Raw genomic sequence first — 25,154 nt, forward strand, 5'->3', positions numbered from 1 at the left:
AGGATAAAGCCTTAACAGGTTCTCATGTTCGACTGACAAGATGATGTGGTAGGTTCTTCACCTACCTGGCTCAGTTTTACTGGAATAACTTGCCTTTGCACAGTCACGCTTTTTCTAATTATGTCATCTTCATAAAACAACTTACGACCGTTCTATTTTAATCTGCCACCCTGTCTTGCCTGTACTTATTTTCAGCGCCAAGATACCTCTTTTCGGGGGTGATCTGTGTGCTATAGTAAATTTTATTAATCTAAAATAAATGCCCCAATGAACTTATGTCCTTTCATTACTTAGGAAATATATTGAAAAAGCAAAGGAGACCTTTGTTTGGTTAATAGTCAATGCTCAGTTGTAAGAATAGCAAAGTGAAGAGTGAATATAGAGGTTAAATAGATGAAAGACACTCTCAGTAATGTGGTTTATTTTTATTTATTGATGTTTCACATACCTCATTCTCATGTGATAATAACTCTTTACTGTAATCCACACACAGCACATCATAAACCTCAATAAGCAGTCTTTCCCACCGTGGGCTATTTATATTCTTTAACCAATACATTATTATAGGCATATTGATGTGCAAGGTTATAGATTTTGATAATTATGTAAGAACCTGAAATTTAGCTAGAAATGAAGGGGCACAATTGTTCAAAGAACACTTTAAAATGAAGTGGTGCACTTCCCAAAAGCTGAATGTTCCCTCTTCTGTACATTCCTATGTATTCGCTCTCAATGCAATCAACTTATTCGAAATAACCTCTTGCTAAAGATCCAAACCTTGAAAGTCAGCATCAATATTTTTTATTTCTTTCGTACATATAGAAAGGCAGTTCAAATAAAAGGTCTAGAAATCAAGGGAAGGTTCCAAACACATGAACAAATTTATTTCTATCCATTATCCGGCCAAACCTAACTGTAAAATATAGAACCTCTGGGCAGTTGAATTGTTTGAACTGAAGAAGAATTTCATTTTGATTGTCTCCAGTTTCGCTGAGGGCCATTACATTTCTAACTGGTATGAGTCGGTCATTCCTTTGACCCCAAAACGTCAAATGAGAGACCTTGATTATTGTACCAGCTTCATTTAAATACATCATACCAATGATTCGCCTTAGATAATAGCTGATGGAATAAAGCATAACCATGGCAAACACTGCAATTCCTGTAGAGTAAACAGTTGATGTATACGATAGGTCTCCAAGCCAATAGAGATAATACACAGGTGGAAGCAAGATCAATGTTATGGACGTCTGCATTAGCTTAAGTCTGGAAAACGTACGACAGATGCGAATCCCTGGGAATCTGTAGATCAATTTGAACTGCTCTGCAGCGTCTGGACCATCAGAATCCTTGTACTCATCCCAAAGTCGCATTGTGGTAGATAAACCTCGGCAAGGGGCCCGTCCTACCCCACCAGTTAGCGTGCATTTCTGTTGTGACTGTGGTACAGCGGGGACATCCAGCCATGATCTTCGGCAACCTATTGTCGTTTTTGACAATATTAGAGTATGTTCTGAGCATAAATATCTTGCACCTGCAGCCCGCATACAATTAATGAACATGATGACTTTGCCCCTAAAAGGAAAAAAGGTTATTCAAATTAAAGATATTGAAATAAAAATACCTACAACCAGTGGATTTACTTCACAGTTTAATAGTTTCTGAATATACTGAAGGTTAACAATATCACTTTGTCAACAGTGAAAGAATTATAGGCAATAAAACAGACAAAATCCCGTTTTTTTCGGTTGGCTACCTGCATGCACCTATCATAAATTGAGCTACTGAAATTATATGATTCCGTTGTAAATTCTACCCATTTGTTGATTTGCTGCATTTGTCACAGACCCTAGCACGTGCAGCAAAATCTTCAGATTAAAAAAAATGTTTCCAGCTCAAAACATTACATGCAACTCCGCATATGAAATGAAATGCAGCTGCTGACATACTGCAAGTGATACCTGCTCACCTTTCAACTGATGACTATTATATACAATGTCTATATTCTCCTGCAGCTCTTATGATTGCAGCAGGATCCTGGTGAAAGAATTCACTCTTTCTCATGAAAATGTTGTGTTCAATCTTGATGCCAATTAATGCTTATCTCCCTTCTTGCAATGACTGCAAGACGGGAGATCAAACTTAGAGGTCCTCCAAGAAGCCTGCAAACTCTTAACTTCTGATGTCCTGGATCATAGAAGACACCTAGTAAGAGACATGCATAAGAAATGTGCAACATCAAAGCTGTTCTGCATGGTTGCTTCCTGTTCAAAACTTATCATTTTAGAAACCAAGTTGTGTTAATACATAAACATTGAAAACTAAGTTCCAGGAGACATATTAAAAAACCCAGAAACTAGTATAAGCAAAATAAAAGTTATACGTAGGTCTGTGTTCTTCTGGGTACAACTTGGTATATTGTTTACAAAAGCTATTTAAAACTATTTGAGACTGGAATACAGAAGAATGCATTATTAAAACTGCATTCTTATGCTTCTAGCAAAACAAAATATGCAAATGTTAGTGAATAAGGTCTCCTTAATAAACCGTTTGAATAAACAGTTGTCTTTGAGAAAAAAAAATGAAGAATTACATTAGCACCTTTGGTTTTGGCCCAACCGACAGGAGCTATTTAAAATGACTGAAAGATGTGCTAGCCTTCAGTGGGCGTTCGAATTCAGAACTGTGATACACCTTTCGTTGTTGTTTATTTACAATCTGTTGGTAAAAAATGTCTATGATCCACATGTGATATTTGAATGTTTTTGTTAAATGTTATGCAGTTGATTCATATTTAAAAAAGGTTGTTTTTCAAACCTGCACTTTACTATTTACAACTACTGAATAGTGATTGTACATTATTTGTCTGTAACTTTTTTTAAAAAGCCATCTGTTTTAGGAAAAGTATGGATGGTTAATTACGCTGCAAATGTTTTAGGTGCCTTTTTAAGAATACAGTTATTTATGTTTTTAACCAAATACTGCTCATGCTCATAGTGTCTGATGTACCACCCTTTTCTTCGTACTGTATACTGTGTCATTATTTGCCATATGAAATGAATTGTTTGTAATGTTTTTAAATGCGTACTTAAAAATTGTACTTTTATGATTGTAAAATCTACAATCGAATAAAGATTTTTGATTTGATTTGATGTTAGTAGGACCATTGTCCAGAAAAAAGTATTAAATGTTGATTTGACTAAGAAGAAAATAAATGATGACTGCAGGAATTAATTTGCGTGATCACCAAAACAAGTATTGAATGTATGAAAGGATCATTAGCATTGGCAATTGCAGTTGTGTTTCACATATAAGCGGACAGCATGATATAGCTTAATTCATTATTAAAGATTTCATTTATTGGATTATATGCAAATTGTAGAAGTAATGTGTTTAAACAAAATGTTACTTAGTTTAAGAGCTTACAGTGAAATAGTCAATACTAATGTGAAGGTTGTTTTCTGCATATTTCTTTCTTTTTGCAGGTGTAGACCAAAGGCATTCATTAGCTAGTGAAAAGCACATTGTATTTCATAAATAGTGATGCAAGGAAGAGTTGGCAAGGTCGAATGATTTTAATTGAAAGAACAAAGGAAGTGAAGACAGTTGGTATTATCGGGCGAAAGGAAGAAGAGACTGGAAGATAGGAGTGGAGTTCAACTTGACAAGTTTTTCTGAGAATGGGAAAGCATATCAGGACATAGATATGTTGGAGGCTACATTTCCAATATATTGTTCTTGGGTAGGTGACAAAGACCACCGCAGAGCTTTTATATTACACCTTAGCATGTGGGGAGGTCTCTTTGTTTGGTTTTAATTTAGTTTTCCAATACAGGAGAGAAAAGGCCAGTACAGCCTTCATTTGTTGCTCTCTTGGAAGAAAACATGTCTACATAGGTGATTTTTATTAAAAACATTTCTTATGACCAAAAGACCTAGGTTCTGGTGGGCAGTTTTACTATGTCCTCGCCATGGCTACTATTTGTTTAGATGTAGGAGGACTAGCCGGCTGACAACTTTCATTAGAAGGTTTGACTCCTGATCAGATGTAGAGGTTGTCGGGCTCCAAGTATGATTAGGATCGTGAAAATGCTGCTGGGTGCCCTTTTACAGACGCAATCAGTGGTTCCGGGAATATCTTTCCTAGTACTTCAGGCCTCGTAAAAACTACCATCTTACCTGATCTGCAGGTCTGGCGACTTGAATAATATACTTGACCTAACTGTAACATTCTTCACCCATAAACTGGTCTCCTATTCGATGATTCCAGGCAGAAATGTTATATCGCAGTCACCTTTTTCTTTATTGTCACATTTGAGAGCACCTTCAAATATGTGAGTTCAGCATGGCTGCTGTATAAAAATTATTATTTTATTTAATAGACTAAAGTTTTTCTCCATGTACAATGAGAATCCAGACTACATATAGGGTACACATGATCCCTAACTGTCCTCTTAGTTTACTAATAGCATTGTCATCAGGGCAGGGGCAGGAATGTTTCCCAGTTCATGTTTAAAACTCTCCCTTTTATCAAATATATTATTTATGCATGATGTGGTAGCGCACTTTGATTTACAGACAGCACATTTTCCATAGAAATGGCAATAAACTGTCCCACTTGTACTGATAAACATATATAGAGTACAAACGATAATGCGTGAAAATATTTCTCATTTGCACAACACCATGTAAAGTGTTCTGGTTAAAAAAAAATTATTACATCACACTTCAGAATTACCCAAACAATGAGCTTTGCTAAGTGCTCTTTTTCTAAAGAGGTATACCGTTCATTTACCAGCTATTAAAATGTTGTATAGTAGAGTAAAATTCACTTTCATTTAACACTCCCTTGTCAGACAATTAACTTTAGAAAATCCTCTAAATTTACAGTCAGAGAAAGAACAGTAAACAACATTCTCCAGGATAAAATAAGAAACAATTTGAAAGGAGACACACGCTGATATTTCAACTCTGTCTTTGATTGCATAGCAAATGCAACAAGAAGAAGATCTTGTTGCATTTGCTAAAGAAGAAGAATATCTTTATTGTATTTCGTTATTTAAAACTATTACAACAGTACATATTAATTATCACAGATTATAAAAAAAAAAAAAAAAAGCTAAAACATTTACAAATGCTAATTTTGGGAAAGACATATTTTAACTAAAAACGTCACCTTTTGAATACCAATTATAATTCATTATTCTTAGGCCATGTTGTTGTGAAACAGAATATAGGCAGTATTCTTAGTCCTGGTATATTTGAAATTTCCTTAAATAAAGGAGTTATAAACTTTACTCCCCTACATTCAAGAACGTCTGAACGTCCACTTAGCCAGGTGATAACGGCTTGCTGGCATGTACGAATTCCCATATTTCTAAATAGCGATTTCAGCATAATTTTCCTTTGCGGTAAGGGAACAGGACAAACAAAGAATAAATGAATTAGTGATTCACTCGTATATCCACACACTCTGCAAGAAAGTTTCTCTGGCTGTTTTTTTTCAGGATGGAACAAGGTCTTTATTTTCCATAATACCAAACTGGAGTAACATAAATTGATGCTTCAATCTCAATGAAAAATGTTCTGCCAGATCTGCAAGATAAGAACAAGATTTAGGGGGTTTGTTTTGGACGCCATCCAAGATGGCGTTGCCCAGCTGAACCCCGGAGAGAGTGAGGATTTACGAACCGGTGTGGGGCCGCTAAGATGCTGGCTGCTGGAGGAGACAGTGATGCATATCCTCTAGTGAACCTGGTAAGTCGGCCAACCTGTTTAACTTCATGCCAGCTCTACTCTACCAAAGCGGCTAGCCTCAGGGGCTTTGCTCTAAATACGGGAGATCGCGCTTGCCATTTTGTGAGGTGTTACGCCAGTGGCAGCTGGTGGAATTTCAAAGTGGTGAGGCATAAGAGCAATGAATAATACTTTTGAAAGTTGCTATGGGGGAATACTTCCACTGAGAAAAGCTTGCAAAGCTTGTGAAATTGTTGCATTTTGGTTCAATTTTCTGCACTGTTTCTGTCATACGTGGACCAAAAATACAGTTCTTCTACTGGCTTCAGCATGCCACCCTCTGCCTACCCAGGGTGTGGTGTTACCGGCAGAGCGGCTGACTTTGGTACTGGGGAGCTGGGTTCAATTCTTGTTGCGTCTGGGCAAATCACTTCGGGCCATATTCGTCATTTTTTCATGCACACCGCAAAACACCTTGGTGCATTGTGCTGCGTGAAAGGGAGAGGGCAGGAACGTGCCATGTCTACATAGATACAGCGTATTCCTGCCCTCTCCGAGTGCTAGTGCACTTTAGGCTGCATAGCCCCAACCCGGGCATCTTGCATCATATTGCAAGGGTGCCTCCGTTGTAGGCATGATTGTGTTTTTGCAGAAATGGCCACACACTTTCCCACTTAAATGCAGCTTTACTGATAAAACTATATAGTGTAACATCAATAATGTATGGAAATAGAATTTCTGCAAATGTGTGTCAGTTGCACATCACCATGTAAAGTGTTCTAGTTTGTTTTGCTCCTTATTTAAATCTGTTTGTGTCACAATTCTTAATTACAAAACAAATTGCTTTTGTAATTCCTGATAGATTTTGAAATATTTGTAATATTAATTTACTGGCTATTTATTTAAATGTTTGTCAACTGAGCTGTCTGAAGATGTCAGTTATTTTTTTCTAACTCTAGGAAGAGAGAGAAAAATAAATACAATTTTCCAAGCAGCAATTAGTTAAAAAACAAACTGACATTTGACCTCTTTCCTTGAACAGACAGCAAATGTGAGAAGATAAAATAAGATTCAATTGCATCTTTATTGCTCATTTACTTTCTGAATAAACATAACACCTATTCCATTCCAGCCTGAGTTTACTCGGGACTAGTAGGTGCTAAAAATAGTTCAGCCAAATAAAATGTTACTAGCAATTGTGAGTGGGAGAGTGGATTTTTTAGACCTGCACCCCTTTTATTTGTTATTGCACAAAACCCTTCTTTACTAAAATTCATCAAGACCCAAACATTTCGGAATTTCTAATTGGAGTCCAACAGATAAAAATGTTAGTCTATGGTGATGGAATCCTTTTATATTGATCCAAATCCACCACATCTCTTCGCACTTTCCTGCCAATTACCAGGTTACCGCTTAAACACTTAGGAATCTGAAATATTACGTTTACATGTTTTATATACTCAACAGCTCCTTGCTCATGCAGATTGCACTTGACAACCTATACAAATAAAATATTTCGGACTATGGTTTACAAAGACGATTAAAGATACAATCAAATTACATTTTTGATCACATTACTAAGACTTTCAATGATACAATCCAACAGTGGAACCCATTGTTTCTTTCTTAGTAGGATAGGATAGACTCTATTATAAAGATTCTGACTCCTATGATATTTAACAAAGGCAAGTTATCCCGTAAGAGATAAATCTGAAAGTGGTCTTAAATTTCCGAATTTTCTGCAATATCTTTATGCTTTCTGCTTAAAACAATTGGCTAATTTAGGATTATCCTCCTTATAGTCCTTTGTTGATATTGTTAGAAAAATCGCTTATCTTCCCTTTTGATTGAAGGTTTTAGATCTTTGTATTGTTTATAAAGAAACATGTAATACAACAACGTCCCACCTACATCCAGTGTCCTGTTGATGATGAACAGCTGAGGAACGCGTGAAGAAAAATAGGACGGTAAAGAGACAGGAGTAACAGTATGAATATTGGGGAGAGAGTAGAGTGTGATACTATGCATAAAAATCGCTGGCTGAGAGAGTGTGGCGATCAGATCGGCGGCGGTGTATGCAGAGGAGAGTCGTGTGAAGATGTTAGTCAGAGAAACCGCAAATAAAGTGGACAGGTCAGTTTGCCGATTTCCTCTGATAGGTATTGAATACATGGTTGCCAAATCTTATTAAATATGGAGAGTGTATGGGTGGCGACAGCTGTTAACGTCTCCATTCCCAAAAGTTCCCATAGTTTGGATTGCCAATCTAAGTGTACTGGGATGACCTCAGAGTCCCATCTAGAGAGGAGAACTTGTTTCGCGGCGTCCAGTGCCAGTGCAATTGCTTTGCCTCTACATGAATTCAAAGCATATGTTAGAGGGTTGGAGAGGCCCAGTAGCACATAGATGGGAAATCTAGGGAAGTCTGTGTGGCATATAGTGTTTACTGCCCCCGAGAACCCATTCCAAAAGGTCTCCAGCTTGGGGCATTGCCATCGCAGATGTGTGAGCATGCCCTCCTGTCCACATCAGCACCAACAACGTCCATCTTTCCCGGATACCAATGAGCGAGTCTAGCTGTGGTATAATACCAGTAGTGAGCAATCGTTAAGAACATCTCCTTACTGGTGGAGTTAACAGCTGTAGCAAGGGCACGGTGTCCATCGTTCCATTCTTTATCCAAAAAGGATGCCCACATTCCCCTTCCCATCTACTTTGTGCCGAAGATTTCAACAGGGTACTAGGTGTAAAGAGAAAGATATATAAATCTGACAATATCTTCGTGTGGGATAGGCGGGAAAGTAGCCATTTCTCAAGGGCGTCAGCACTCGACTAGGATGGGGACGAAGCCAAGGCAGCATCACCCAGTGAGAAATAACGATGTATTGCCACTAAGCTGAGGCGAGGAGGGTACATGCTGATTGGAGCATTGGGAAGTCCATAAGGCCGTCCTCATCAAAGATGTCTCCTACCTGTTTGCAGTTAGAGTCTTGCCAGGCTATCAATGCATTTCCTTTTTAGGGCATAGAGGGAAATCTGGATTGCCTATTATGGGCGTTTGTGGAGAGAAAAGGGTAGAAGGCCATGCTTTAGTTGTACCTTATCCCAAACCCCCACTGTGGCTCGCACTATTGGGCAAATATAGACTCCTGCAGGCATCTGGGGTTTACGCAGCAACGGCACTTTCTAAATAGGTATGCCGGCAACAGCTTGATAAATAAAGTGTAGGGTCAGGACCATTCCATCATATACCTCAGCTGTGCAGCCTGGAAATAGAACTTAAGATTCAGGACTCATAGTCCCCCAGCTGACTGGGGAAGGTATACTTGGGCTTTAGCCATCTGCACCCGTTTACTCTCTTAGATGAAGTCCTAGAAAAGAAATTGCAGCTTATCCAGTTTTCGTGGGGGAAGTTGTAAAGGGAGCGTTTGCAACATGTACAGGATTTTAGGTAGCAGCGCCATCTTGACCGCTGCTAGGTGTCCCAGCCACAAAAGGCCATGACCACTACATCTTGTAAGGTCCGACCTTTCCTTTGCCAGGAGGCTGCCATAATTGTGTGCTGATGTGTGTTCTGGAGTGTAGTGTATCTGCAGGGCTAAATTTGAGAGTCCCTGTTATGCCCGCCTAAAGGGGAATCGAGATGCAAGACAGGCTTGCACTTCAGAGAGGATGGTCAAGTTAAGCATGGAAGATTTTTGTAAGTTGGCCTTGAAACCATAAACTGTTCGAAAAGCCTCACATTTTATCATTTCCACCTCTAGCGAGGCATTTGGATCTTTTACCGTCAGAGGGACATTGTCCGCGTACAAGGGGTGCCATAAATCCTCTCCGTAAAGAGCAAGGGCGAGAGAGGACGACCCTGTCTCGTACAACAAGCGATGGAAAAAGGGGGAGATAACAAACCGTTCACCCTCACCCTGGCACTAGGGGAATTGTGCAAAACCCAGAATGCTTGTTTCCGGTCCAGGGAAGACATGGCTTGGCAGTTCCGGCTGGACTGTTCCATGAGGCACAGGGTCAGACTGATTTGCATATGGCCATGTCTGAACTGGGGTGGCGAAGTGAGCTAAAGAATGATGATGGATTAAACCCAGATCAGGTGACTGGGGGTGAGTGTTTGCAATGTTCAATGATGATGGATTAAACCCAGATCAGGTGACTGGGGGTGAGTGTTTGCAATGTTCAATGATGATGGATTAAACCCAGATCAGTTGACTGGGGTGTGAGTCTTTGCAATGTTCAACACTCCGCCCATCATCCCCTTTGGTTTTGCTTTGTTCGCCCTAAGTTGGAAGGGTATGCCCAGACGTGGGTTTCTTGCTCACTTTGCCACTGGATTCAAGATAGCCTGGCTGATGAGGGTTATGAACCCGAAACCGGTCCCAGGATGCTTGTTTCCAGTTCAGGAAAAACATAGCTTGGCAGTTCGGGCTGGACTGTCCCATGAGGCACAGGGTCAGACTGATTTGCATACGGCAATGTCTGAACTGGGGTGGCAGAGTGAGCTAAAGAATGATGATGGATTAAACCCAGATCAGTTGACTGGGTGTGAGTGTTTGCAATGTTCAACACTCCGCCCATCAATCAATCAATCAATCAATCAATCATAGCATTTATAAAGTGCACTACTTACCAGTAAGGGTCTCAAGTCGCTAAGGGGTGGGGAAGCTGCTACTGTTCGAAAAGCCAGGTCTTGAGGGTCAGTAGGTCTTGGGACTGCCGTAGGCGGATGGGGAGGGTGTTCCATGTCTTGGCGGCGAGGTGGGAGAATGATCTGCCGCCGTTGGTCACTCTTCGGATTCGGGGGACAGTGGCGAGGGGGAGAGTGTAGAAGCTGAGTCGGCTGTTGAGGTACACTGGTCTGGTGTTGTGGAGTGCCTTGGGTGCTTTGGTGAGGAGCTTGAAGGTTATCCTCTTGTTAACGGGGAGCCAGTGCAGGTCTCTCAGGTGGGTTGTGATGTGGCTGCGACGAGGGATGTCGAGGATAAGGCGCGTGGAGGCGTTCTGGATGCGTTGGAGCTGTTTCAGGAGTTTGGCCGAGGCTCCTGCGTAGAGGGCGTTTCCGTAGTCTAGTCTGCTGCTGACGAGGGCCTGGGTGACCGTTCTTCTTGTTTCCGTAGGGATCCACTTGTAGATCCTGCGGAGCATGCAGAGGGTGTTGAAGCAGGAGGAAGAGACGGCGTTGACCTGCTTCGTCATGGAGAGGGTGGATTCGAGGATGACCCCTAGGTTTCGTGCATGGTCGGTGGGTGTTGGAGCTGTTCCCAGTGCGGTCGGCCACCAGGAGTCGTCCCAGGCCGAGGAGGTGGATCCGAGGAGGAGGACCTCCGTCTTGTCCGAGTTTAGCTTCAGTCTGATGTTCCTCATCCAGTCGGTGACGGCCTTCATTCCTTCGTGGAGGTTGGTTTTGGCAGTGTGGGGGTCCTTGGTGAGGGAGAGGATCAGCTGGGTGTCATCGGCGGAGGAGATGATGTTAGGTCTAGCAGTCGGGCGACGTGGGCGAGCGGTGCCATGTAGATGTTGAACAGCGTTGGGCTGAGGGATGAGCCCTGGGGTATGCCGCAGATGATCTTGGTGGCTTCAGAGCGGAAGAGGGGGGGAGACGGACGCTCTGTGTTCTGACGGAGAGGAAAGAGGTGGTCCAGTTCAGGGCCTTCTCTTGGATACCGGCGTCGTGGAGGCGTGTTCATAGTGTGCGGTGGCAGACCGTGTCGAAGGCGGCTGACAGGTCCAGGAGGATGAGGGCCGCGGTTTCTACGTTGTTTAGCGGGGTCCTGATGTCATCGTGGCGGCGATCAGGGCAGTATTAGTGCTGTGATTGCTGCGGAACCCGGATTGGGACGGGTCCATGATGCTGTTCTCCTCAAGGTAGCTGGTCAGTTGTTTGTTGACAGCCTTCTCGATGACCTTCGCCGGGAACGGGAGCAGGGAGATGGGTCGGAAGTTCTTGAGGTCCTTGGGGTCTGCCTTGGGCTTCTTGAGTAAGGCGTTGATCTCTGCGTGCTTCCCGCTCTCCGGGAAGGTTGCTGTCTCGAAGGAGATGTTGATGGATTTCTGGAGATGGGGTGCGATGGTGGTGCTGGCTTTGTTGTGGTGTGGGCATGGGTCTGATGGGGATCCGGAGTGGACGGTGTTCATGATCTTGGTGGTGTCGTCATCGTTGATATCGGTCCAGGAGAGCAGGCGGTTGGTGCGGATGGTGGTCATGGGGGTGGAGGTCTCAGTGGTTGCTAGGGCGGTCGTGTCGTTGAAGCTGTCGTGGATGTCTGCGATCTTGCGGTGAAAGAAGGTGGCCAGAGAGTCGCACAGGTCTTGCAAAGGTGGGATGTTAGAGCTGGGGTTGGAGAGTTCCTTCACAATGTTGAAGAGCTCTTTGCTGTTGTGTGCGCTGTTGTCTAGGCGGTCTTTGAAGGAGGCCCTTTTGGCGTATCTGATGAGGTGGTGGTGTCTGCGGGTGTCGTTCTTGTGGGCAGCGTGGTTCGTTCGGGGAGCCAGTTCTTCTCTAGCTTTCGGAAGGTTTGCTTGGAGGCCTGGAGGTCTTCAGTGAACCAGCTACCTCTCTTGCTGGCATGGCTGTTGATGGGTTTCTTGAGCGGGCGAGGGTGTTGGAGGTGTTGGAGCAGTCATCGATCCATTGTCTGAGGTTGCCGGCGGCGGGGTCGGTCGGGTCTGCAGGTGGGCTCCGGGCGAGGGTGGTAGATAGCTGGTCTTCGGTGACTTTGCTCCAGCAGCGGCGAGGCAACTGTTGGGTGTGGTGGTGCGCGATGGGTTTCCGGAAGGTGAAGCGGATGCAACGATGGTCGGTTCAATGGAGGTCGGTGGTGTGGTTGAAGGAGACGTGGGGGCTTGCGGAGAAGATGGGGTCAAGCGTGTGGCTGGCGTAGTGGGTGGGTGTTGTGATGAGTTGTCTGAGTCCGAGGTTGGCAAGGTTGGTGATCAGGGTGGAAGAGTTGGAGTCATTGTTGTTCTTGAGGTGGAAGTTCAGGTCCCCTAGGAGGATGTAGTCTGTGGAGGCGAGGGCGTATGTGCTGACGAAGTCGGCGATGGAGTTGCTGAATTGTGGTCGGGGACCGGGGGTCTGTAGACAAGGGTTCCTCTGAGGGTGGTGTTGTGGATCTGGAAGTGCAGGTGTTCGGTGGTGCTGAGGGTGTCGTCAGTGTTGGTCGAGACTTTGAGAGTGTTCCTGTGGACAATGGCGATTCCTTCTCCTGCTCCATTGGTGCGGTCCTAGCGGGTAATCTTGTGGCCTTCCGGGATGGCTATGGCAATGTCGGGTGCCGAGGAGTGGTTCAGCCAAGTCTCCGTCAGGAAGGCGACGTCTGGGGCATTGGAGTCGAGTAGGTCCCAGAGTTCAGCTGCGTGTTTGCGGGCGGAGCGGGTGTTGAGAAGGATGCATCTGAGGTGGTTGGGTTCTTTAGTAGGTGGGTTGGCGGGCCGGAAGCTGGTGAAGCTGCAGTTCCGGCAGGAGAAGGGTCCCTGGGTGCGCTTTGTGCGGCCAGGAAGCAGGAGTGTGATCGTTCGATGTTGAGTGCGTGGAGGGTGCTTGCATCGTAGCGGTGTCTGGTGTCGTGACGTTCGCGGGGCCAGGGGTTCTGGTGCTGATCGCGGTCCAAGCGCAAGCAGGCTTGACTTAGGCGCGCCAACGGCCGGCATATATGGGGCAGGAGGAGCAGCTGGGAGGCAGGAGCGGGTCGGCGAATGGGCGAGCGGGGGGGGGGGTGCGGAGCAGCAGGGACAGCGCGGATGGAAAAAACGGGCGAGGAGCGGCGGGGAACACAGAGAGCAAGGGGCACAAAATCACAGGGGGAAAAACGAAGTTAAGGTAAGGCTAAACACAGGGCACAGAATGAAAAAAGGGCACAAAATGGAAAGGGCACAAATGAAATACAGGGCGCAGAACTGAGGGAGGAATACAGGTGGCAATGAGAAGACAAAAGACAGTACAGGCAGTACAGACCAAGCACAGTGAGCGAGCCTCGAACTCGTGACCGGCAGCAGTGGCGAGCTGGGGGAGGTGCTCACACCAAGGGGAGCTGTAGCAGAGGTGAGGGGAGCGACCTGCCTGCGAGCAGGGTCAAAGGTTCATCATTCCTTTTGGTTTTGCTTTGTTTGCCCTAAGTTGGAAGGGTATGCCCAGACGTGGGTCCCTTGCTCACTTTGCCACTGGATTAAAGATAGCCTGGCTGATGAGGGTTATGAACCTGAAACTTGTCCCAGGATGCTTTTTTACGGTCCAGGGAAGACATGGATTGGCAGTTCGGGCTGGACTGTCCCATGAGGCACAGGATCAGACTGCTTTGCATATGGCCATGTCTGAACTGGGAGTGTTTTGCAATGTTCAACACTCCGTCCATCATCCCCTTTGGTTTTGCTTTGTTTGCACTAGAGGAATTGTAACAACAATGAACCCACCAACAGAAGACGGGCCGAAGCCTATATGCTCAAGACCCAGATGAAGGTAGGGCCAGTGAATGCGATCAAAAGGCTTCTCGGAGTCAATTGCACTTTATCTAGTAGGTGACACACCTGCTTTGTATTATCACTACATCCCCACTCTGGGACAAACACAGTTTGGTCAAGATCCACTAGTCCCTAGATGTAGGAGGCCAGTCTGTGTGCCAGAATGCTCATTTAAGAGTTTTGCGTCAATGTTCAGGAGCAAAATCGGGCAGTAAGATGTGCAGTATTCAGGTTTCTTATCAGCTTTAGGGATCACGGTAATAGTAGTTTGACGCAGTAAGGCAGACAGCGCCCCATTGTTGCTGAATGTACTAAAAAGGCACACCAAAATGGGTGCTAACTGTATTACAAAGGCCTTCTAAAACTCCACTCCATAACCATCAGGCCCAGGGGCCTTGCCCGGTTTCAGACGGTGAATGGCCATCAGGACTTCATGCACTGTGATATTGCCATCAAGAGAAGGGATAGCAGTTTGCGGAAGCGTGGGGAGGGGAATCTCCGATAGGTATGTTGCCATGTGAGCTTCTGACAGGGCTTCTGCCTCATAATGGGTAGCATAAAAGGTCTCAAATTCACGGGCAAAGTCCTCATCTAGGGAGTGCAAGGAACTGGTTGGCCCCCGCAATGCAATAACCCTCCAATCCATTTCCTCGGCTCGGAGGTGGTGTGCCAGCATCTGAGCAGCTTTGTTACCCCCAGAATAATATTTCTGTTTAACCCTGAGGTGGGCATATTCGGCCTGACCATATCCAATGCACGCATTTGCTTCCAAGCTACCGTCAACTGACCGCGAATAGCTAGTGAGCCTGATTGAGTACGTAGGAGTTCTAATTCCTTGACTCGCTTCTCTAGATGAAGCCGTTTATCACGCCTTTCCCTAATATAGCCTGTGGCGATTGCAATACAATGGCTGCATAGAACTCCCTTCAGAGATTCCCATAGGGTCGAGATGGATATATCCGGCGTGTCATTATCCTTTAAAAAAGAGGTCAGGGCTGCTGAGGCATCAGTGAGTATGTGATCGTAAGCAAGGAGTCCCGGGTTAAGTCGCCAACTCTTGGGGGGTGGTGAGTTGCTTCATGGTGCATATCTAAGCGTTATGGGGGCATTATCTGATAATGCGGCTACACTGATACTGACTATTGAGTTATTCGGGGAGAGGGGAGAAAGTAATCAATACATACGTACGATTGGTGGGCAGCAGAAAAAAAGGTGTATTCAGTGGGCGTGGGATGAGTAGATCTCCATACATCTTTCGACCTGCTTCTTTCATCCACTGTCTAGCTGCCAACCTGACCATTTCGAGATGAAGATTGGTACCTCTGCACATCCATCACTATATTAATCTTCCAACTCACGATTACCACAATCCCACGGGGTAGCAAGGAATTGACCCAATGCATCCCTAATAAAAACCTTTTGGTGGTCATTGGGTGCATATATGGTCGCCAAAGTGAACACAGATCCTCCTACCTCTATACGCAGTGCCAAGAATCTACCCTGTATGTTGGTGTGTACCCGCACCACCTTTCCCAGAAAGTGCGTAGCAAAAAAGGATCACAATGCCCACCCTCTTACCCAGCCCAGAGTAAAAATATGTGAGGTCAAACCAATGTGAGCGCATCTGCCGCCAATCCGCCTGGAGCAGATGAGTCTCCCGCAAAAGACATATGTCGCATTTGTCGGTCCTGAGAAAAGCGAGGAGGGCCAATCTCTTTGTCGGTGCATAAAGGCCTCTGACATTAAGGCTAAGTATCGATATTATCATAAATGGATGGCTAGCAGTACAGTATTAGACGTGTAAAATAAGATCAAGCCAGTCCAAATGTCACATGCAACAAGTATCACAGATCGAATATTTATAGAGAGAGAGATACATGGGAAACAAGAACAAATAGAAAAGGTGAGCAACAACAAACCAGGAATTTTCCCATCCTGGGGACACTAACAATGAAGAGAGCGGGTCCATATCGTGGGCAGAAACACTACACAGTCAAACGCTCCACAGGGTGTTGGAATTCTGCCGTCTATGGCTATAAGTTGGAGCGTGGGGGAGTAGCCGCAACCCAGACAAATAACCTGTAGGAAGAGGCACTATATCTGGGGCAAAGTTATACAGTCAAATAACTGTGAAGGGCCCCCACATGGAGTCAGGCATATGCTTGTGGATCAAGAAAAACAGTGACTGCCGGCCATTTCAGTAACACTATCACCATGTTTTGGCTGTCTAAGCAGCTGGGCACACTCCCTGCGAGTATCAGCTTCAGAGGGCTTGTTCACAGCTTTCTTCCTGTAGCGGGAGCCGCATGGAGGGCCAGCACCGCCAGCTGTCGTGTCCCGGGACGGTGAGATGGCCCACCCATCTGAGTAAAGGGCGGGTATATCTGGGAGGGTGCAGGTATCCTCAAGCCCTTCGTCTTTGTAGAGTAAGCATAGAAAAGTCCTGATATAACCACAGCCTGTGGCCCTCAAATTCAATGACCGCTGCGTGTACGTGCCGCTTTCATAATGGCGTCCTTCTGGCGGTAATAATGGAGACAAGTAAGTATATCTTGAGGTTGACCCGGGGTGTTAGCCGGAAGTCCCACACGGTGAGTGTTATCTCCTGAACCTTAAGCGACAGTGCCACATCTTTCAATAGATGGACAACAAAGTCCTCGAGGGTGCCACGAATGGCCTGCTGGGGTACCCCCTAATGCCTATGTTCGAGTGCAGGGACCAATTCTCAAGATCTTCATAGTGGTAGCGGAGTTCTTGATTCTGATCTCGCAGCTCTAGTATCTCACGACGATGGTTCTCCATCTCCTCCTTACAACCGTCCTGACCCTACTCCAACAAGTTCACCCTCTTGCCCAGCTCATCAACGTCGCGCTGAATGTCCTTCATCTCGGAGGCAATGTCTTGTTTGAAGCCAGCAAAGTCTTCTCGAATGATCCCAAAGAGTTACTCCAGAAAAGCTTTTGTTATGGAGGCATACTCAGCAGCCACCTCAACGGTTCAAGCCTCCTCAGTAAGTGCCACGAGGTCACCATCTTCGGGTTCTTATCAGTCTTCTTCTTAGCAAAGAGGTCTTTTAAAGAAGTCTCTCTCTTCGTGGTTCGTTGGATGGTCATAGTGGAATAAGTAGCAGTCCTCCTGCAGTGGGAATATATCTTCCCGATATGCCCCAGAGCTCACTGTGCCAGAAAAGGGGCGTTCTATGTGTGTATATGCGGAGGTTCCAGTGGCCTCTAGGATCGGACTCAAGTGCAATGGAAAACAGTTCTAAGATTATGCCCGAGGTGGCACCCTAGCACCCAGAAACCACGATCCTCCAAGAGTCAAACAGCTTGTCCTCACTTGTTGTCCACCTGGATTACCCTGCAGGTAATACATTGTCCCCCTCGCATAAACAGGCCAAACAACTACACTAAGAATCCGCTGGCAGCATGCATACAAGGGGCCCAGACCACCATGTGTGTGTTCAAGAAGTGATAAATGTCACCTTTTACACCTTGCATAGATCTTGTGCTGAAGTAGTGGTGAGAGAAGAGGATCTGCAGACTAGAGACGGGCCAGCCCAGCAATGTGGGCTGCTGAAGGTCCACACGGTCGACCGTTGTCTCAGGCCTCTTTCCCAGTCAAAAAGTGCAAGGCAGGGAGGCACGAAAAAAGGCCCAGTCCACACCGGAGAAACCAAACAAACAAGGCCTAGCCCGGTGATCCCGCAAATTATGGGCCTCTGCGTTCTAGCCCGGGCCGGAGAAGCCTAACTAATAAGGGCCCAGTGGCGAAAAGAAGCAGGACAGATAGTTGCAGCGGCTAGGCAGCAGAGCGCCCAGGTCTGCACCACGCAACCGGTCCGCGGCAAAAGCGGCAGACCCCTCCCGCTGCCCACCACCCGTCCACAGGTCCTCAAGATAAGCAAGTCTTCACTGAAAGAGCATTGGGGGCTTTACTAACATAAAAAGGGGGGGGCAGCACCCCAGTCCACAAAGAGACAGTGGGCCTACTGGGGTTCTCCACACGCTGTCCTTACTGCGCTGTGTCTGCCAACTTCCTCCGGCCACACCGCTCTGCCGAACCGTCAGTGCCCGGCCTCCGTCCAATGCTCCGAGCAGTCCCTGGAGATGCCGGGTGAGGCAGAAGGCCAGGATCCGGCCCCAGAGACCCCATGCCCAGCCGCTTCTGGATGTTCAAGAGATGGCCCCAACGGAGCTCTGAAAGCTGCGACTTACGTGGACGCCATCTTGGACACGCCACCTCTTACCGTATGATTTTATAGAAATACTAGCTGTACCCGGCCACACGTTGCTGTGGCTCAGTCTGGTTAAATGGAAGAGAAAGAAAAGAGTAAGCGCACGTTTCTAATATGTTTAATTTCACAATGCTTGTGGGTATACAATATGTTTTTGTGACTATTGTCTGTATGCTTCCCTTGTAGTTGTTGCGCAGCAAGCAAATCGATGGGGTCTGTTTGGCCTTTCGAATAAAAACACTGGCGTATTGTACACCCACGCATTAGAATCCAACGTTCTGTATATATAAACATGCGCTAATGTTGTAAAGTGAATCAACTCCTCTCCCCTCCCTCCACCCACTTTCCGGTCTGCCATCCTGACACCAACTGTCCTTCCTAATATATGTAGACTATTGACTCTATGCGTCCTTTCTTAATGTTGCAAAGTGAGCCAACTGCTCCCCCCTCCCTCCACCCACTTCCCAGTCAGCCATCCTGACACCAACTGTCTATCCTAATATATGTAGACTATTGTCTCTATGCGTCCCTTATAGTTGTTGCGCAGCAACCCAATGGATAGGGTCTGTTAGGCCTTTTGATTAAAAACACGCGCATATTGGACACGTGTGTATTCAAATCCAAAGTTGTGTATATATAAACACGCGCTTAATCGAATCCAACGTTGTGTCAAAATTTCAAAGCAATCGTTGAAGAACTTTCGGAGATTTAAGATTTTGAACAAACGAACATTGACATTTTTATGTGTCTGTTCGGGCTTTCGATTAAAAACACGCGCGTATTCGACACGCGCGTATTCGAATCCAACGTCGTATATATAGAAACACGTGCGTATTCGAATCCAACGTTGTGTAAAATTTTCAAAGCAATCGGAGAAGAACTTTCGGAGATTTACGATTTTGAACAAACGAACATTTACATTTTTATTTATATAGAAGACAGATAGATTGGCTTTTACAGTAAATAGTTCCCAAACGTGTACTCCAGTCATTGCCCATTTTAATAACATTTTGATACCTCTCCTTCCCTCTACTCATCTTTTGGTTGGTACATTTCAACAACAATCTAATTGGCATAATCGTCATATTCAAATTAAAAATCGTTCTATATGCTGGAAAACGTGGAGAGATGTGGGTTATATAGGGCATCACAACTCTTTGATATCAATTAGATTTTATCTTTCTTGATCTTCAAACTAAATTTCCCTTGCCCTCTACATTTAAGAACAATATGACCTCCTACGCACCTCTCTAACTGATTACATATCGAAACGACCCCAAAAGTCTTCCCTTCTCCTAAATCTGATAAATGTTTCCCATTGTTGACTACCAATCCCACAGCCTCTGATATTCATAAACTAATACAAAATACCAATCCAAGAATTAAATCAAAGACAGAGTTGGCATTGGAGAAAGATTTCCTGAAATGTTGGCCTATAACTCTGTAGAATAGGATTCGACTTAAAATCCATAAATATACAGGGGTCGCACACACTTTTACAGACTCTTGATTTTGTCTACCATAATATATTACTTCCTCCCATGAACTTAAAATCATGCTCTACATATTTATGTTAATCTTGTTGGTCCTGTAATTGTTCAGATACTTATTTAAAACATATATTATTTGAATGTCCTGCTATTCTCTAGTTTTGGAAACCGTTATGGCACCAAATCAAAAAGATTTAGAAGCTTACTATCCCCTATCCTTTATTAAATATCTTCTTGGGAAGTGTAGCTTCTGATTGATCTCTGTTAACTCAGGGTCAAAAACTAATAGATTTACTTCTCGCTGTTGCTTTTCACTTCATAATATCTAATTGGAAATAGGCTCACAATGTTGCTTTCCAATCTTGGTGGTGTGCTGTTTATTTTCACCACAGGCTAGATACCAATTATGTTTCTCCCATTACCTTAGCTATGAATAGAGATCTTTTATAGCACTCAATTACTAACTTCTTACCCCTATCTAGCTTTCTTGCAGGCAAAGACATTTATGTTTCTGCTGAAGTACAGAAACCACCTTGAATTAGATCTCTCCGTCTTTTCTCATAAGCTTTTCCCACAGTTTTACAAACGCATATAACTGATGTGAATGTCTGCAGTTTTTATTATTACTTTTTGTACAACTTTTTCAGATAACATGTTCCATCAATTCCATCCCTCTTTCCTTCTCTCCCCCACTTAATGATCCCCTTAATATTATGTTATGCATTTCAACTGTTTGACAGCATAAGATTTATATTTCATTCATATCCTTATCATTTTAAGTAGTTCTACTGTATACTCTATGCTGTATTTCATATTGTGAACTTTTGTTATATTTAAGTATTACTCTCTATACCATTATTAAATACTGTTTACTATTCTAAATAAATTCGAACTTAAAGCAAAACAAGATTTAAATGCATCTTTTATTGCGCATTCACTTTCTGAATAAACAGAACAGCTGCTCTTTGTCAGCTTTAACTCTCTCACCAGAAAGGGCCACTGGGCCCTAAAAATAGCTCGCCTATATTAAATCTGACTTACCACAGCAAGTGGGCGAGTATACTTATTGAGATCTGACCTTGGCCTGGGAGGGGGCGTAGGTATACAGAGGCTAAACAAAATGGCTCCCTGGCTCTTGGGAAAGGCTGCAGAGTTGACAATGCACTAGGCAGGGGATCCTTACACATTAATTCCAATCCAGGTTAACTGGTTTATGATGAAGAGCAGCCCTGGTGATATACAGGCTTCGAATGGGGAGGTAGCAGTATTTTATTTTCATCAAAAAGTACTGGACAGATTTATACGAGAGCAACCAAAAGTAACATGTTGGCCCACACAGTCTTTTTGTTCTGTGTTTGCTGTCCTGAGGTTTTTGCTGTAGCACAAGTCAATTTCTATGAGAGTTTAAGTGTAAGTATTTTTATTGTTTTTAGGTTAATTAAAACCATTACAAAAGTACATTGATAGTTCATGCATTCAGATAAAAGATTGTAAAGAAATATATATTATTTTTTAGAACAAGAGAACTTAATAAAAACGTTCTGGTACGGGTATGTGGTCATGGTGTGAAGTCTTGGCCATTTTTCAACTAGTCCAGTCTGGTGCTCTCTGCCAGATTTTTTAGTTTCAGTTCCAGACATTTCAAGAATTTTACCAACTTCCCGTTTAGTGGGGGAAGGCCTGGGTCAAAACAAGCAAGAACCGCTTGTCTACGTGTGCGAATTTTTTGTTCGTTGAAGGCAGTTTTTAACAGGGCTACTCTTTCCTCTTTCAGCCTTGGGCAGATACATAATAGGTGTTCGAGATCTTCATTTTCTGCCCCGCACAGCCTGCATTTTGTCCCACAGTCCCTTCTCAACCATGGTTGCAGATGTGGAATAGAGGGTAAAATTACTAGCCTGTATTTTAAAAAGGCTTCTTTTGATTTCCTGCCGTACCCCAGACCAAAGTATGCCTGTCGCCCAGGCGATTTATATGTGGCCAGAGTCATCCATGCGTGTCGCCTTTGTGAAAAAGTCGCTTTGTCTTCCAAGTGCGATTGACTTTTTATGCTCTTGTTTACAACACGCTTGAACTGCACATGCAGTAAAGGAGTTTCCCATAGTTCTTTGAGACCTGTGACAGTCAGGGATTCCTCTAAGAAAGTTTTCGCCGGCAATTGAAGAGAGCTGCTTAAGTCTAGCCATAGCAGATGGTTAAGTGAATTTTCTGGCGAGTTCTTGATTTTCTGCCAGCACTTTATGTACGCGCCTCTCCTCGCAAGGTTTTGGGAGGTCAGTCCAAACTCTAGCCGGATCTGGGCCTGTGAGGTATAGGTTGGCAGGTTAAAGAGAAGTCGATAGGCCTTTGCAATTGTTGTGTCCAGCAGTTTCGCGTCTTTGCCTTTTAGAGCCTCACTGCCGTATGTAATAGATGACTCTAGCTTAACTTGTACCACACGGAGCAGTGGGAGTAGAGTAGGACCATTTAGATTAGACTTTAGCTGTTTGAGCGTGGTCGCTATCAGCATCCCTTTCCTTCTGATTCCCTCTAGTTGGTTCGAGAAGCGACCTCCTTTGTCGAACAATATTCCCAGGTATTTATATTCTAAACAGTTTGCGACAACCTTTGTTCCAAGGAACCAAGTATGCAGCTTTTTGTTCCCATTTATAGACAGAACTTTGGTCTTGTCAAGATTTATTTCTAACAGGTTCGCTTCGGCATATCCTTGCAGTGCGTTGATGAGGTTTTGGAGACCTATTTTGGTGTGGCTGACCAGGACCACGTCCTCTGCGTAAGATATACTGGGCAACGCTTTACCTCCCAAGCGTGGGGCGTGCCCATTACAGATTTCTAGGGCGGGTGGTAAGTCGGCTGTAAATAAGTTGAAGAGGGTCGGTGCTAAAACGCACCCTTGCTTTAGGCCGTTGGTGGTCGGGATGCGCCTGGAGAGGTGTGTGCCGTTGCCGAGTTTTACCTGGACCCACGTGTTGGTGTGCAGTTCGATCAAAAAGTGCAAAAGGGGGTCGGGGATCCCCCAGGAGGCCAATTTTCTCCAGAGGAGACCCCGGTTAACGTTATCAAACGCCGCCTTAAAGTCGACAAAGCAAAGGTGAAGAGCCTGTTTATTCACCCTCGCTTTGTCGATAAGTTGAGAAATTGCCAGCAAGTTTGTCGTAGTTCCCGTTTCTCTGCTGAACCCAGTTTGACTCGAAGGAATTATGTTGTAGTGTGTTGCCCATTCGCACAGGTGGGTCAGCAGGAGCCCCGCAAAATATTTGGCCTCGATATCCAGGAGTGCTATCAGCCGATAATTTTTTGGCAACGTTCTATCCCCCGCTTTATAAATTGGTGAAATGATTGAACCCCTCCATGAGGCAGGAAGAGTTCTAAATCGGCTCACAGATATGTAAAGAGAGGTCAGCGTTTTTGCCCAGTATTCTGGCTCAAGTTTGAAGAGGGCTGGAGGAATCCCGTTTGGCCCTGCTGCACCGTCCTTCCTTCCCTTCGCAATTAGCTTAACCAGAGCCGCGGAGATTCCAGATTCGAATACTAACCAAGTTTTTATTGTTTGTGACGGTTGGCCCTCTAGGACTCCCTGGGGCTTACTTGTGGTGGCGACCTGCTGGTTAAAATGCGAGTCTAAGAATGATTCCCATGAAGATTTGGTGATGTGGGACGTTATTCCGCTGTTTTTTGGATTTATAATTTTGTTTATTGTGAGCTGTTGTTGCCCTTTGAGTCATAATGAAGTTTTGCCCAGAGGTCCTCTTCGTTGGATCTTTTGACTCTCCATTTCAGTTTTTTAAGGTCCGTCCGAACCTTCTGAGGTTTTGCAAGAAGGACCTTATCCCCCGGGTTTTTTCTTAGCATTCTTAGCTGTCTGTTAATCTCTTTTTTATGGGTTTTTAGGGCTGATTTCTGGGAGCTTGAGATCCTCGTTAGGGCACCGGAGCCAGCAGATGAGCTGTGCCGAACGATAGATGAATATTGGTTTGCAAAATCGGCCGTAAATTGTTCCCAGCCTGCTACAGGATCGCCAGTGGGGTAGTTTATGCTTTTTAGTTGGTGTTTAGCAGCTTGTAATACCTCAGGCGTATTGGCGACTGAGGTTTTGATCCGTTTAAAGTCTATGGTGTGGCTGGCATGTGGGCCTGTTGGATTTAGAAGTATCAGGTCCGGGGGGGGCACAAAGAGAGACTTCCTGAGGGCGATGATCACTGTCTCCCTTGTCCCCTAGATTGAAGCCCAAAATGTTATGGAAAAGAGGAAGAGAGACCAGCGTATAGTCAATTATCGAGGATACGCAGCCTGAGTTGAACGTGGCCGTGGGTGGAGAGTCTTCAGGGAATCTTCCATTTAGGACCCTCAAGCCCATATGTTCTAAGTCTTCCAACAGGACCTTTGCCGACTTGGCGGTTTTCCCTTGGCTGCTCCAAGTTTGATTTGGGATGTTCCAATGGTAGGACTGGGGCTGAATTTCACTGTTCAGGGATGACCCTAGAATACATTGGTTGAAGTCACCAGAAACAATTAGGTAGGGTGTAGTTTGCGTTGTCAGGACATGGTGTAAATAGTCCGTTAAACGCTTTGCCTCTTGTTTTTTCTTTTTTGGATTAATGTAGGTGTTGATCAGCTGGACCTCTTTCTTGTTGCCCCCAAGATTTAATACCAACTCGACAGCATTTATGGATGGAGAGTTGGAGGTAAGCACCTGTACATTGCCAACAGTTGAGATTTTAGTGTAAGTTGCTAGGCCACCTGCCAACCGACCGAACTTACTTCTTCTTATGGCTGGGGAATGATGGCAGGTATAGCCCTCTAGATGGACCGGCTCCTCCAGCCATGTCTCCTGGAAGAGAATGATGTCAAATAATTTCAGGTATTGTAGGAAGTCGGTGTCCGCTGCTTTATTATTAAGGCCGTTTAGATTCCACGAACATAGCTTCAAGCGTGGTGTAGCCGGGCACAGGTCTGACTCAGTTAGTTGTCTTTGTCAATGACGGATATGAGATGTGTTACATATTCTGAAGAGTCGGTCTTCTACCGTGCTGTGGGGATTTGCCGTCAATGAACTGTTTTTAAGCCCTGACTCCTGGCAGGTTGTTGGAGATCGACCCAATGCACCTTTCAGCACTGACCTTGTTTTCGAAGTTGTTATAGGTACTCCCTCCTTGGGCCTCTCAAGCAGGGGCAGCGGGTATCCGATGTTGTGATAAAGGGCAGACTTAATCCCCCATTTTTTGAGG

General features: G+C 44.7%; 1 protein-coding gene across 1 annotated transcript in view; it reads right to left on the minus strand.

Annotated features, from left to right (window-relative positions):
- Positions 1–413: 413 nt before the first annotated feature.
- TMEM186 (transmembrane protein 186) overlaps positions 414–25,154 on the minus strand; it is a 40,267-nt gene continuing 15,526 nt past the window's right edge. The window contains exon 2 of the mRNA XM_086941271.1: positions 414–1,575. Within this exon, the coding sequence (XP_086797397.1) occupies positions 852–1,575 (724 nt within the window). The 3' untranslated portion in view covers positions 414–851. The remainder of the gene's footprint in view (positions 1,576–25,154) is intronic.

This window comes from Lissotriton vulgaris, chromosome 10 (genome assembly GCF_964263255.1).
Source record: "Lissotriton vulgaris chromosome 10, aLisVul1.2, whole genome shotgun sequence".
In the NCBI taxonomy this organism is placed as follows: domain Eukaryota; kingdom Metazoa; phylum Chordata; class Amphibia; order Caudata; family Salamandridae; genus Lissotriton; species Lissotriton vulgaris.